Genomic DNA, 16,035 nt, shown 5'->3' on the forward strand with positions numbered 1-16,035 from the left:
CCGATATATCCCGATATATCCCGATATATCCCGATACTGTAAACAAGGCGATATATTGCGATATTTTTGGTCCAAAAATTCTATTAAATAAAAACCTCTTACTGGAAAAAAAACAATGATAAACCAAAACCTCTACCTCAAGAGGTAGAGGAGCCGAATGTCTGGCTCACTGCTGCCAACTAGTGGTCGGAGGCTGAACTACAACATAAAAATGAACGGCTGGCAGGAAAGTTGACATTTCAAACCTTAATAAAAAATCGATACAGGGCTTTAGAATATCGATACAGTATCGGGGAAATGAAATATCGCGATATTTCAGTGTATCGATATTTTCTTACACCCCTACAGTACGCCGCTAAAAAGTCTTTTTAAAGAGACACGGCTCGGCTTCTTTATGAACTTCTCATTCTTCTGTTCGGTTGGAGGCAAACGAGTTCCTTTTTTCATTACTCTCTCTTGCGCTGATGAAGGTACAGAAGCTTGCAGCTCGAGTGCTGCACAAACGAATACTCACAGTGGGAGAACAGAAACTTCTGTTCAGCCAGGAGGAAACCTCATATATTTTCACAAAATCTATTTTTTTTAAATAAAAACTTCACCATCTCTCACTGTTTACTTTCTTGCTGTTCTGTTCTTTCCCTCTGGGCTGACTGGAGTTTAAAATTTCAAAACTTAAATATATATTTTTTAAATTTATTGCAGTAACTTTTTATGCAGCTATTATTAATTGTGACGAGCCGATTTCTTGTTTGTCCACAGTGTTGTATAGACAACTACGAGGAGATGGTGAAGATTCTACTGGACCGAGGCGCTAACGTTAACGCTCAGGACAATGAGCTCTGGACGCCGCTGCACGCCGCTGCCACCTGTGGCCACGCAGGACTCGTCAAGATACTCATTTCACAGTAAGTGGTAGAAACACGCCTGTCTGAATAGACTCATATAAAAGACATATGAAGCAGTTTAATTAGTTTGACCATACGTCGGAATGGTCTGCTGCAGAATACTAACATCGAGCTGAGGTGCATCAGGTTTCTGCTTGCTTCTGGTCAGCAGGGTTATCGATTAAACAATTGATCTCACTATTGATCAGATCAGCACATCACGGTTTAGAGTGAACCTTTCCGATTTTCACAGACGTTCCATTTAATCAGACAGAACCAGGGTTTGGTAATCAACAGGTTCTGCAGGAAGTTGATGTGATAAATTGAGCCGCTGTGCTCTTCTAATTAATCACAGCTGTGAGCAGATGGAGGGGTGGCCAGCGGTAACCGCCTCAACCAACTCAGACGGCAATTTGAAATTAACTGGCTAGTTATTATTCTGACAGAAAATAAAAAATAAATAAAATCTGTTTAAGTCCAGAAATGGACTCCTTTTTAGTAAAACTTGAATCGTTTTGAACTTGTTTGAATTTCGTGGAGAAATTACTTGTTTGTTTTTTTTTTGTATTCTGAGAGCGTCAGCGGATGCCACATGAAGTAAGGAAAATTGGTGGTAATGGTCCTGGCAGGGGAGGAAATTGCAAGTTTGCTTTAATAACGAGAGGAAGAAAACATCAAGACTGATGTTTTTTTAATAAGCAAAAACAGACTAAAGCCACTATTTTGAGCCTTCCACTTGTCCTGTTATAAATAATAAAAATGAGAAATGTAGATAACTGAATAGTGTCACAAAGTGACTTATTGTCTGTCTTTTTAATAATTCACCAACCCTAACACAAGCTCCAGCCTCCATTACATGAATTAACTTCTAATAGCTGGACTGAGTCTGACTCACGCTGACATTTTTAATTAGGATTTATTAAAATGAGTTTCATTAGGTTGTAATTACCTCTTAATGAAGATATAATGTAAAAACTCATGCACACAAAGAAACACTGAGGGAAAAGGAAGTTGTTTAATTTAACATAGTAATTAAGGCTTGTGTTAACACAAACTTAAAGGATGTTTGAATTCATTTTTCTAAATTACTGCTTTCAAAGGCTTCATTTTATTTGAAATTCCTTCCTTTGAGGTTTATTTTGTTATTTCTGTCAAACAGTTTCTGGTGCTTTTTTTATTTTTTGCCTCACCAGTCTCAGGCCCGTTATGATTTTTGAAGTTTCTCTTTATTTTCCTCTCTTTGTGTGTATTTACTGCATTTAGAGCTGCCTGAAACATATTTAACATGTCTTCTTTAGCAGTCCACTCATTTTGATCGGCTAATATACAATTAACAAATTTATTAACCTCTGCAAATGGATTTTACGAAGTTCTTTAATTATTCATCCTCTCATCTCCCAGTGGTGCGGATCTGCTGGCCGTTAACTCCGATGGGAACATGCCCTATGACCTGTGCGAGGACGACCCCACGCTGGACATCATCGAGACGGCCATGGCCAACAGAGGTAGAGAATAAATATTTAAAGGAGACGTCAGCCAGCCGCTGCATGTCAGATAAATATTTGTGTTTTTAAGCTGAATAAATTGAATTTCTCAGTTTTTGCAGCGAGGTTGAGTTTCAAAGGGTCACGTTTAATCCAACGTGAACAGAAAAAGAAAAGCAGACTTTTTTTTTTAAAACCTCCAACGATTTGGGGAAGATTATAGAAAAGTAAAGACATCATGTTATAAAGGAGGACCTATTCTGCAAACTGCCTTGGAGGTACCAAGGTAAACGAGGACTCGCAGGAAATGATGTGATACGAGATGAAAATGGGAGAAAAGAACCAGTAGCCTTGAAGCATCTCACTCAATCCCAGAAGCTTATCTGCGTGAACACCAGTTGGGTTTATTTTATCGCCCTTGTCCAGTCCTTGGATAATAAACCGAGATTGATTAATTACAGCTGCAGCTACTCGTGCAGCAAGAACCTAGAGACTCTGATGTTTTTTTCGACTGACTCAGTAGTTCAGCAGGACGCTCTAAAATGTTCATATTCAGACAGAAAGCTTAAACTCTGCTGCATAAGCTGACTGTCCTTAATCACCAAACCCTCGTCTGTGAGGTCAGCTGCAGGATGGTGATAGAAGCGAAGAAGAAATACCAAGCTACGTTCATGCTGCAGGTCTTAATGCTAAATTCAGATTTATTTTTTATTTTTTTGCACAAACGTTCACTTCATATTTTAAATTCGACCTCCATCAGACTTCAGTGAGAACGCTCCACGGTCCTGATGCGACCCGCATGTGTAGGAAATGACGTCACGTTCAGCTGGTTGAGCCTTAGAACAGGGGTTCTTAACGTTTTTGACCTCGGGGCCCAATTTGTTCAACATAAAGTGACAAGAGGCCCAGTGACCATACTGATCAAAATGGTAATTATTCTAAATCTTGGTTTAAAAATATAATTATTCTAAATCTTGGTTTAATTTGTATTGTATTTGTATTATAACTAAATTAAATACACTTACATTTTAAAAGTAAAACTCCTGTCAAATCATCACTAGACATGATTATGACAAACATTTTTTGTATTGTAACCTGCCCATAACAATTATTTGAACAAATACAACAGTCAGTCAACAGACCACTCAGGCTTATCAACACAAATATAACCCATCCATCCATTTTCTGTACACGCTTCTTCCTTTCAGGGTCGCGTGGGTCACTGGTGCCCATATCCAGCAGTCACAGTGTGAGGGGCGGGGTACACCCTGGACAGGTCGCAAGTCCATCACAGACAAAAATAACATTTTTTTAAGATAAACAACAACAAAAATAGACAATTCAATAAATAAAATTGTGATCATAAAATAAATATATTCAAAAATATTTAATAAAGATGTTCCAAATTAAAAAAATTTTAAAAATAAATTTGATAAAGTGCAAATGAAAATAAAGCCTTTTTAAACTTTTGCATGGTAGAACCAGAAGCTGCTTTTCATATTAGTGATAAACAATAACAGTAACAACAGCTTTTTGACAAAATGCTTAAAAGGAAATTACAAAAATTAATTTGAAAAAGTGCAAACTAAAATATAGTTGTATCTGCAACTGTATTTGATAATGTTTTGAACTTTTAAAATATTGCATGGTAGAACCAGAGGCTGCACTTCATATTAGTGACTAACTGGTGTTTTTTTGACGAGTTGTTTTAATTTTTGCTTCTACTTTTAATTTAAAATAGATTTCCATTCTCAGCAGGTTTCTAAACTTCTTCTTCTACGTGTTAAAAAAGTTGTTAAACATCTGAGTGGGGCACTACCGCTACTAGTGGTGAGAAAGTGTATTGCACCTTATTCAAAATCAATGCGGTCCTGTGGCCCTCAAGGTGGCGCTCCCATAGGTTAAGAATCTCTGCCTTAGACACTCGGGTCCTTTATCCCCCGATTCAGGTGGAACATCAGCAGCCGCCATGGACCATAAAAACGGTTGATGCAGGCTGGTGTAAAGATGTCACAGATCTGCTCAAAGCAGCAAGTCTCTCTGCTACTTTGGTCCTCGTAAAATATTCTTGACGTCTCAAAGCTTTGCAAATGGATGCAATTCATTCTTTTTTTTAAATTTTTTTTACTTTTTTGGTCGGGCTTTTAGAAAGTCTGATCACAACTTTTCCCGCTCAGATGATTTTTACTTCAGTGTCATAAACTATTACCCGAGTGGGAGGCCTTCATCTGATAGTGAATCTTTAAATCATCCTTAACCTTGCAGCTTAAGGTTTTTGGTACTTCCCTGCACCCGTCGCCACAGGAGCAGATTGCAGAAGAAGACTGCAGCAGAGAGGTGACCTCAGACTGCTTAGCGTCCCGCACAGATTTAGGGTCGACGCTCCGGGAAGCTCTGAAATATTCACAGTTCAGTGTCTCCCCCCATTGGGATGCAGATTAGGATACTGTATATTCATGCTGCGTCACAGTAAACAGCCGCAGTCTTGTCTGTGTGAAGTTTCTGGGGGGAGTTCAAGGAGACCAGCGCTGGCAAACAAACAGCACATCAGCGGCGATGAGGGAGGGGAAGCTGGTGCTGCATTTTCACAAGTGCTGGTCTGAGTGGCGCAGCTTTAGTTAACTTGGACTAAAAGAAACCAGAAGCCTTGTCTGTGATTTGTTGTTTTCTGGTAAGTAGTTTCATTTGCAAACAGGCACGAGTGCACAGAGTCCAACAAAAAAAAGAAAGAAAGAAAGAAAATCAATCTCTTGACTCTACCAAAGCTGCAGCAGTCTTCCTGTGTTAGATATAAAGTCATTGTTTTAAAAGGGCTGCTTTGACAGTTTTAAATGTTTTAAATTTTCAGCAGAGAGTTGGATAAGAAGACATTCATTTATGGCACAGACTATTTGCTGGACTTGCTCAGAAGCGGTTGCTGAGTGAACAAATTCAGGAAGTTGTTACGTCAGCCAAGAAATGATTCGGCACATAACTCCCCAGAACACGCTGCCTTTTTATTTTTTTCCTTTTTCTCGTTAACTCGTGCTAATTAGTATTTGCTTTTGAGTTTCTATAAACAGGATGCAATCTTGTGTCGTGTTTACTGCAGAGACTGGGCCAACAATAATTTATTTTCTCATTTCTGTGCAGAGAATCACTAATCTGTTAAATATTTAAAAACTCTGTTCATATTAGAAAAATTAAAAAGGATTTCCATATTTTAACCTTCACTCTGCATAAAATAATTATCAGAGGTTTTTTTTATTGTTAACTGCACATTAGGAAGACACCTCAAAAGGACCTAATAAAAATAGCTGATATAAACACTAACGCTAATATTAAACTGTTACTTTAGTGTATAACATAGTGTGTATATCATGATGACACAGAGTCAAAAGTTTACTCAAATACCAGCTGACTTATATATCAGTTAGTTTTATTTATACAAATTAAAAAAATGGTAGCATGCAAAAAGATGATGTAACGTTTTGCACTAATATAATATTTTTAAGAAACTTAAAAACTACATAAAACAAGCAGTTTCTGGAGGAAGATTTCAGCTCTTTTCTTCCTATACTTGTGTCCGATGTCACAGCCGATGAAGTGCTAACTAATGCACATCACCTCACTAATGACCAGACTATCACTTTAATATAAACAAAGCCAGACTTTTTCACCCTTTAGCATCCAGCAGAACCCCAGACGCATCAATGAGCTGTTTGGTTTTGAACACAGAGCTGATTATCTGGAGGCGTCAACATGTTGGATCATCATCAATGTTACTTAGATTTCCCAGGGAAATTAAAGGTCAGAACACCCTGTTATGATGAACATTTTAAACAAGTGTTGGATTTTATTAGAACCATTCAAAAGGCCACATCACACCACGCTGGCTACATCCTGGTTGTGAGCCAGTGTTGGAAACGCATGCAGAATGGGGGCTTGAAAAGGGGAAAACGCATGCTCCAAAAACGAGGTTCTCAGCTTACAATGGGTTTGCTGGAGCTGCAGACTGCAGATAGCGGTACAGTAGGTGAGAAGAATGATTATTAAGCTGATCAAAGGGGAGCGCAGCATTGCTAATTGCTCTGGTAATGTTCTCAGCATTGTGGCGGGGGATGAGACTTCGATCTCCAGAGATGCTGCGGGGAAAAGCACACAGGCAGCTTGTCCCTCACACACACACTGACACACACACACACACAAAACATTTAATATGCAGCATCGACTGATCTCACTCTGCCTTGATCCTCTCATGTAGAGCCAGGTGGATCTGCGATGAGCCGCAGTGATAAAGAGCAGATCAGTCTACCTGGAACTGTGGGGTGAAATACTCCAACACCAGTCAAGCTACTGACATTAAACATGATGCTAATGGAGAGATTATAAGCTATATAAACCCATTAACTCTTATAATTGTATATAAAAGCTAAAGCAACAAATTATGTATTTTTTCTCATACAGACATCTGTTGAATCACTGTTTCAGTGTTCTTATTGTAAAAAACTGGTCTTATTGTAAAAAACTGGTGTCTGCTAAGTTATTAAAACACTGAAACTGCAGGTTTGTGACGGTGCTGATGTTGCCCGTTCATCTATTTATATTCAGATCCAAATTGATGCTGAACTCATAAATAAGCAATAAAGAAAATGCCACTGGCAGTGGTTCCCAAAGTTGGGGTCAGGACCCAAAGTGGGGTCCTGAAACATCAAGGTGGGGTCCTGAAAAGATTTTCTAAATTAATTACATTTTTGCCTTAGTTGCCTAAAATATATAAATGTAGAATAATAAATATTGTTACTATGCCCATGTTTTGTTGACTTGATACAAATGTTTATCATCCAAAAATAGTTGTGGGCACAGGTCTCTGCTACTGTTATTTTGTGGGTCAAAAGCTGAAACGTTTTGGAACCACTGCACTTCAGAAATCAATTTAACGTGTAATCAAATAATTGGTGATGTAATATTTTCCCCATAATTATTACAAAAACACAAAACAAGTATAAATAAGCATTTATATTTGTGTAGCCTTTGTTTTTGGGGTTATTAACAAAGTTTCTGAACTCAGACCAGTAATATTTGGGGTCACAAGTTTTTGCCATGAATATTTTGTGGGTCAGTAGATAAAAAGTTTGGGAACCACTGTATTATAGTATAAAAGGTGACATTCACACTGGGCAAACGCAACACAAATCAGATTATTATTATAATTATTAATATTATTATTATTTTGCCTCAGTGCAATTTTTTCTATTCTAACCCAAACCTTTTCAGTTCGTGGTTCTAAATCTGATGTTTTTCCAAGTGACTACAGTTTGAACGCTCGTGTCACATTACATACGACTTCATCAGTGAGGTGGGGGCACACGGATCGATCAAAGTAATAATAATGACGCTAACCTCGAGTCACGCTGTTTAAATCTAACTTCTCACATCTTCAGCTACAGAACAGGAGTCCAGTTGTTTTGTCTGTTTTTCTTTCAACTTTCCATCAAGAAGAGCTGATCGAGGTAAATGTTTGCTACGTCAGGACTTATTTTCAAATCTGTTTCCGTCTCCCCTTTTGCGCATTAACTCTTTTTCGAAAAATCCAAAAACCACCTCAAGCGAGCGTTAACTTTGCGAAACAGAGGAAGTTTTTTCGAATCGTGCCGTTTCCATTCACCTTTTCTAAAGCGATACTTCAAACTGCGGATAAAAAAAAACGATGGAAACACGTCCAGTGACGTCACGTCCTTTCCTGCACGTCGGTGCTGTGGAGAGTTCACACTGGAGTCTGATGGAAGTTTCATTTCAAATATGTGTCCACGCAAAAAAAATCTAGTTGAGCATTAAGACCTGCAGTGTGAGCTTAGCCTTAGATTATTGAGACTTTTTGACAAATTTGATTCAAACTTGTTGACTGTTACACACCAAAACCACAGATAATTCCCGTAATAGAACTACATTAGATGCTTTTACAATATTAAGTCTGTTCTCTATCAGAAAAGCTCATGTTTTATAACCTTTGAAGGTGAGTAATGTTCAGAAGCTGGTAACATTTCTGACATCAGTGCAGAGAAATTGTCGCTTTTCTATCAGGAGTCACAGGAATCACAAAATGAAAAATTGACATAAAGATGACCGAAAGCGACAAAAGGCCTCGATTCCTGTGCTCCCCCACCCCCTCCCGTAAACATCTTCTGTCTAAAGCCCTGATTGCAAATTCAGTTCCCCCTTCAGCGCAATCACCGACCGACACTCGTGGGCTCCTGCTTTATTCAAGAGCGTGACACAAAAGCGAAGTTTTAACTTAAGGCTCGAAGGTGGAGGACTTGGATGAGTGGGCAGATTTAGACATTCATGTCACGAGAAAGGTTGTAGAGCTGAAATCGCGAGGATAAAATATGCACGGGCAGGTGAAACTCGTCTGCTTTCTCCATTTGTTTCAAGAAAGAGTGTCGGTTTCAGGGGATTCTCTCCTGCACAACATGAAACAAGATTTGATTGGTTTTTAAAAAGACAGTCTCTTATAAATATTTAAACGCTGCGCTTTTATTTCCAACTGTCTACGTTTGAGGATTTTACATTTAAAATACTCTTAAAGCGAGCTTCCTTGGTACTACTGTTATTTTATTCAAAGTACTGTATAAACATGGAAGTTTTCTAAACTTGCAGCTGTTTTAGTGTAACACAAAAGTCTGCTTCTCTCATCGCAACCTGTTTTTATTTACCTTGCAACATATTTTCTTTCATTATAGAAAATATCCAGGGTAAGTCAAGAAAAAAAATCGCTGTCAATCATAGGAATTGCTCATTGCAGCTTCATCAAACCCCATCAAACGTTGCTGTCTGCTTCAGCTGCAGTTCAACACAAACTAGCTGTTGCTGTCAGGAAGGGAAAATAAATAAATAAAAATCTGCGGGGCGATTAATATTCGTTCTGCCTGCGTGTTTGTCAGGCATCACCCAGGAGATGATCAACGAGACGCGGGCGTCCACAGAGAGGAGGATGATAGAAGACATACAGGAGCTGCTGAGACGAGGAGAGGAAGTCAACCAGCAGGACTCGCAGGGAGCCACGCTGGTGAGAAGCTGCTCAAATGAGGCTAAACGATTTTAGGTTTTACAGTTCAAAGCTTTTCCTTTACATGAAAATAGTGCTGACATAGCATTTAATGTCTTGCAGGATATAATAAGAATAAATTTGTTCTATAAACATTTAATGTACAAATACAGAACATGAGCCTTCAGATGACAGGCATAATCCTTTTTTTTTTTGCAAAAGAGCAGCAAATGTTTTGTCATGTGAATCAGCAATTAATGCAAATTCTCTCTTATTGCTTCCTATTAGCCTCGGTTGAGTTGTAAGACCATCTTAAGTTTATTTAGAATCAATCAGTGCATAGAGATTAATAACAAGTGGGAAACATTCATGTGGATAGTGGATATCCCAACCAGTCCAACCAGTGGTCAGACCTTTGGAATATTAGAGCATTTGCAAAGAAAACAAAAAAAGGGAAAAAAAGCAGACTTAACAGACCCCTGATTGCATACAGATTTCATTTTTATCTTCACATTCAATTGCATCAATGCATTGTCTGATTTTTTTTTAACCAGATGTAAATTCTGCTTAGTACAGAGCCAATCTGGTGACATTGGATTAAAAAGAAAAATGCGTGGACATGAGTCAACTCATGTACTTTAATACTTTTGTTTTTACTGTTCAAAAGGTACCCCACAGTTATTTATTTTTTGGTGTATGTTTAATCCAAAGAGTGTACCTCTATGGTTCAATTTAAATGGTTCATTTTTCATAGTGCTATTATTTACAAGATGACACAATACACTCTAGGTGTGTGTTAGGAAACCAATTTTTACTGGGTTCCTGAACGTAACATAGCTTCAACTCTTTCTGCAGCCAAGGCGTGGGGTGAGAGTGTTGGGCTTTAAAAAAATTAATCTGTTTGGACAAAGACAGACAAACCCAGTTATCTGTCTTATAGCTGAAACTTGTAATGCTAAGAATTACTTCATGCCTAACTGCAAATGACTGAAGTACTGTACTCATTCCTATATTAAAATGAAATTAATTCAAACATATCCATGTAAACAATCAACAGCATTGAAATGACTGCAATAATTATCTTGAGGACACAAATGAACCATCTTGTGGCCATGCATTAAGGATTATTTTGTTTTTATCCAATGTCACCGGCTGGACTCCAAAGGTTAGACTCTTGTGCTTTAAGTGTGAGAAACAATATTGAACATTTCATTCAAACTTGAATCTTAAGTTATAAAACTAAATCAAGCACAGTTCCATTCCTTCATCCTCACTGAGAAGATTATTTGATGCGATGCAGACACGCAAACGCTTCTCCACACACAGGTGCAACAAATAAAAAAAAATGTGCTGAGTAAAATATTAAAAGGAAAAAAAATGTGATGATCATCATTATGGATTCAGTCTGTACAGTTTACGTTCACTGCAGCCGAGTCTCGTGAGGCTGTAAAGCCTTTTGAGCTAATCAGACACTAGAGAGTGATTATAAACCTTTTTAGAGACAAATCAACTGTTTGATTAAAAGTGCTCTGCAGGTGCACAAGTTGTTTCGCGGTGATTGTTAGTCACTTTCATGTTATTTCAAAAAGCGCTAAGAAGAAATAGGATTAAATCAGGAATTATTAATGCACATTTTCCTCACAGAATCAATAAAACATGGATTACAGGTTTTAAAAAAAACGAGCCTCTCTCATTTTGCTGCTACCATTCCGATTTTCAGAACAAAAGCTCAGAAAACTAACACTGAACCCCAAATGTTTAACATAGCTCAGTCCCAGATGCTGTTACATTAAATCATTAAATATAACAGAACAGCAGCCATTAAATATTGATGCTGCAGGCTTTTTTTATTTTAACAAATATTAGAAAGAATGCATGGAAAAAGAAACTTTTAAAGACTTTTATTCACTAAACTCTTAGTGTTGATGTCAGTTTGTTTCTTTGATGTAATAAATAAAATGGTCCCTACACTTATGTAGTTCAGCACTGTAGTGCATTAAAATATATAAGCAGGGCACAACAGAACTGTTTGAAATTACATATAGTTTTTAGAAAATTAAACGCAAAGACCTAAATGAAGTATTTTATACAGAATGTAGCAGAGATTTAGTTCCAATATGGAAAAGCAGTGATGGATGACTGGATGGAGACAGTGACAGTATGATAGTATTTAAAAAAAATCCTTGTTAAGCCTTAAAATCTTACAACAGATTGTCTGTTTGAGCTGCTTGTCTCTTCGCTTTATGGTTCCGGTTAATCTTCGTTTGAGAATGATGAAACAAACATGAGCTGCTAGAATAAAATCACTGGCAGAGAAGAGAAAATCTGCAACTGGTTGGAAGTTACGTTTGATTAATCGTGTACTCGTTTTGATGTGCTGGAGCAATGATGAACAACTTTTAGCTGCACAGATTAAAAAAAGTTGTTCCAGAAGGTCAATTGGGAAGGCAGAATGTTTTTTTTATTTTTATTTTTGCAGAGGAATGTTTGTCTCAGTTAAACTGCTGAGTCATGTCAGACTGTGACACAGGGGAACGTCTGTGACTGACGGGAGAAACGAGATGAAGCAGCACAGTTTACCAGTGATGCCACTGAGGGGCCAAAGTTTTGTTGGTGCACCTCTGTTGTTCAGACTTAAATTGTGCACAAACAATCCCTTGGACTTGTTTTTTTTTTTTATTCTGGCAACAGCACAAGGTCAACGTATTTGTTTTCTCCTCCAGTTAAAAAGTAATTGAGATATTTTTCCATCAAGTTCCGCAATCAAGCCATTTATTATTTTCTGTTTTCATTGCCAGTGGTTTGAACAGTTTGCTGACCTGCTGGTCGAAAGGGATTTACTGTATATTGGGATTCATGCCAGGTTAACTGTGGTAAAGATGCTGCTGCTTGCTGATGTTTGCATAAAGCTCACCGTGACTTTATTTTATTTATTTATTTTTTACACTTCAGTCCACATGGGCTGACTTGATACAGTTTCAGATTTTCTACAGCTCCCTGTGGAGCCACAAAAGCTTTATGAAGGTATTTTATATGACGTGCAGTGCTCCCTGGGACTTGTAATCACACTATCATGTGCAAAATAATAAGAATAAACAGTCCACACTCAATAGATCAGTAAAAGCAAAGTAGGCACTTATAAATTTCCTGGGACATCTTTGTCTGCAAAATCTAAATTACAGGAGCAGACAATCATTTTTACGTTGGTTACGTTAGCTTAAAGGGGACGTTTCATGCTAAATCCACCTTTTTTTTGTCGTTTAATGCATTCTGTTGTGGACTTGGAGGCTCTAGGAGTGCAGAAAATTTGAATTTAGTCTGTGTAGATATCTTTATATAATGTTTGAGTCGTATTTTCAACTCGTTCAGTTTTCTCATTTTCTAAGATGTTTTCTGAACTGTTACATCACAGAATTTGTGACAGAACTTCTAAATGAGGGTGTTGAAGCACCTCATTTGGATTTAAAGAGACAGCCTCAAAACGAGTTGATCCGAGACACACCTCAGAAAAGGGGTGAAAGAGGGGCAATGATGAGGAATTCTGACCAAAACATTGCAGTTCCACCTTATATGGACCAGGAGTGAGCAGTCCTGGGGTCTCATTTATAAAGGATTGCGTGGAAACCATACTAAAAGTGAACGTACGGCCAAAAGGCGGAAATGGCGTACGCCAAAAAAAATTCAGATTTATAAAACCGTACGTACGCACGTTTCTGCGCACCTTTCCTTTTATAAATCACAGCCGCACGTCAGAGTTTGCGCACGAGGTCCCGCCTCAGGTTCTACCCTCTACAAGCCCACATTCAACCATAAACAGTCAATGCAAAGTATCTCATGAATGTTAAGATGTATTTAAATCAGTCAGCTGATCAATGCCAACAAAAGTGATTGGTTCAGACACGCTCCGTCGTGTGTCTGGAGGTTGATGCTGACTGACAGCTGCCCACGTGAACAGAATGTCTGTAACTGACACAGATTTTACCTCATTTTGCTTTAGAGCAATCTAACGATTTTTATAAAAATTTTTAAAAAACCCTCAGCTATAAATTAATTTTCCCTCAGAGCCTGCAGGACGATAAAAACAATAAAAATTAAGTTAAATAAGTCAGATAAAATTAGAAATAAGTCCACCGCTCTTCTCCTCGTCCTCTCCCCCTCCTGCCTGCTGTTATCCGCGGCAGACATCCCCCCGCGCACGCACGCATCCCCCCGTGCGCGAGCGTGACAAACAGACTTTAAACGTGAAGGTTTATAACATTCACACTGGTGAGGTGGATGCGCCCTGCGCGTGTCTCCAAAGCTTTTGCTGTCGTGCTGTTCTTATCGGGGAGGGGTCTGTGTGTCAGGGTCGTCTGAGGAGGAAGCAGATGAAGGGATTTGTGCACGGGAACTTTTATTTAAGATTTAAGTTTTTTTTATTTCAAAGGTCCTCATGTCTCAGCAGCAGCATAAACATTACTGTTAAGAAAGCTGATGATAAAGTTGAATAAAAATCTAAGTCTGATTCTGAAGGTAAATTAAATATCTGACAGTGATCTTGATGCAGTGTGGCTCTAGTTCCTCACTTCACCATCTGTGTCGCAGTTTCACGTCTCCAAAATGAGCGTACACATGGGTCAGAGCTGGCGTGAGGCACCACACATTTTCACGTCAAGTTTGGATTTTATAAATCACAACCTTGGCGTAAAAAGTGGCGTACGCACGTTTCTGGGCTCAAATTGTGCGTACGCCAGTTTTATAAATCCGACCCCAGGTCCTCATGGGCCTTTATCCTGCAGGTTTTACTTGTTTTCCTGCTCCAACACACCTGATACAGTGATTGAATTACCTCATCAAGTTCTGCAAAAGCCTGTTAATCACCGCTTCATTCAATTCAGGTGTGTTAGAGCAGAGAAACAAGTAAAACAAGCAGGATAGAAGGATTTAAAAGCAGGATGTGTCTACTTTCCTTTTACTTTTCCTGTTACATTCCAACTTTATGAATACTTCATCTTTCATAAATTTGTAAACACAAAAAAGCTCCTGTTTTCCCCCCAAATAAACAAACATGTAACACAGAGAGAACATAAAGTTCAACAGTTTAATAAATCCCTTTAATTATTCCCAACCTGACATTTCTGCTACTTGGTTTAAAACCCAAATTAGGCCACAGTTCTGCAACACACGCCTCCGCTTATTTTAGTTCCAAATGATTACCATTAAAATAATAATAAACAAACCCAGAACCTCATTCCAGAAAGACGTCGCTGTGCCTCAGAGGGTTTTCAGCTCTCACCACGCTGCCTGGCAGACGGAGATCTGCTCTATGTAACCTGACTGACCTCAGCATTCCTCACATTCTTCTGCTGACCCCTTTTCACTACTTTTTTCTCTTTTTTTTTTTTTTTTTTACATTTTTCCGTTTTGGGTGCTACCCAGTACCAGGTACTGATTTAGCATCAGCTCAGATTTAAAATGAACTGAGTTGAAACTAAACTCTGACAGCTGACGGGTCTGCTGTCAGAGAAAGGTTTTTTTAAATGAGCTTTACAGAATTGCACAGCAAAGTGAAACGAAAAAACCCGTCCCATCGTATTGCACAGACAGTATATCCGCGTGCGTGGATTCCAAATCAAAGAGCATAATTTATAAACCCGAGTGTACAAATTTATTCTTTCCTCCGCTGAGCTGAGGTGAGCTCTGTGGTGCTGCTGTTTACTCTGAGAGAACCTCTAATCCTTTCATCCACTGACCTGCGCACATCCAGGAGGAGTTTGGCCAGCTGAGGTGGTCTGAACATCTGATCGGGATGCCTCTGGACACCTCAGGACACAACCGAGCAGACTCGGAACTTACTGGAGATTATATATTCATAAAAGTAAAACATAATTAGGAGGACGACCGACGTAGGATGGTTTGTTAGGAAGTAAAAAGAGTGACACAGAGCAGCGGAGGCTTGCACCATCAAAACAAACCACAAGACCACTAATGAGCTGAGGACCGCCGTCTATACATGAGTAATGAAGTGGATTATGTTTTGGGTGTCACTTGTTAGAAGTTAGCTCAGATTTCTTTCTGCCGCCTCACAAACAGAACAGCTGCGATGACCGGATTTATTCATGTATGATGTGAAAAATGTGAGCCGTTTATTAAAATCAACACAGCCAAATAATCCTTCCTGACTCAGAATCAGGAAGGCAAGATTTGGGATCTAAATAAAATTTTCCTACTTATTGAATTAAATAATTTATATGATGCTGAGTGAAAAAGTTAATTTGATCTTTTGTTTCTTCTCGAGCCTATTATTTACAGAAAGGGCGGATTGATCAGGAGCACTTTTGTGCTGTTGTAAACAATAAATCAGATTTTAAACCAAGAGGCCTCAGAAAGGTTTGAAGATCTTAAAGGGGCAATAATATTATGTGTTTCTCAGGCATACATTTAAATACTATACCATAATAAAGTATCTATGTCACGTTTAGTTGTTATTAAAATGCTGTTTTTATTGTTAAATAGAAAATAAACTCATCTTGTCACCACTTCCTCTTCTAAATGCAATGAAATTGGCCTCTGTCTCTTTAAGAACCACCTACCGCTTCGGTCTCGTCCATTTTGCTAGTCATGGAGTCATTTGGAGTCATGGGCGAGGTGTGTGTGTGTG

General features: G+C 38.5%; 1 protein-coding gene across 2 annotated transcripts in view; it reads left to right on the plus strand.

The window, feature by feature from the left end:
• The window catches only part of ppp1r16b (protein phosphatase 1, regulatory subunit 16B), a 98,952-nt gene that overhangs the window by 77,137 nt on the left and 5,780 nt on the right, over positions 1–16,035 (plus strand). For both annotated transcript variants that reach the window (XM_014004772.1, XM_014004773.1), the window contains 3 exons: positions 760–905; positions 2,286–2,389; positions 9,292–9,416. In XM_014004772.1, coding sequence (XP_013860226.1) covers positions 760–905; positions 2,286–2,389; positions 9,292–9,416 — 375 coding nt within the window. The remainder of the gene's footprint in view (positions 1–759; positions 906–2,285; positions 2,390–9,291; positions 9,417–16,035) is intronic.

This window comes from Austrofundulus limnaeus, unplaced genomic scaffold, assembly GCF_001266775.1.
Source record: "Austrofundulus limnaeus strain Quisiro unplaced genomic scaffold, Austrofundulus_limnaeus-1.0 Scaffold26, whole genome shotgun sequence".
Classification (NCBI taxonomy): Eukaryota; Metazoa; Chordata; class Actinopteri; order Cyprinodontiformes; family Rivulidae; genus Austrofundulus; species Austrofundulus limnaeus.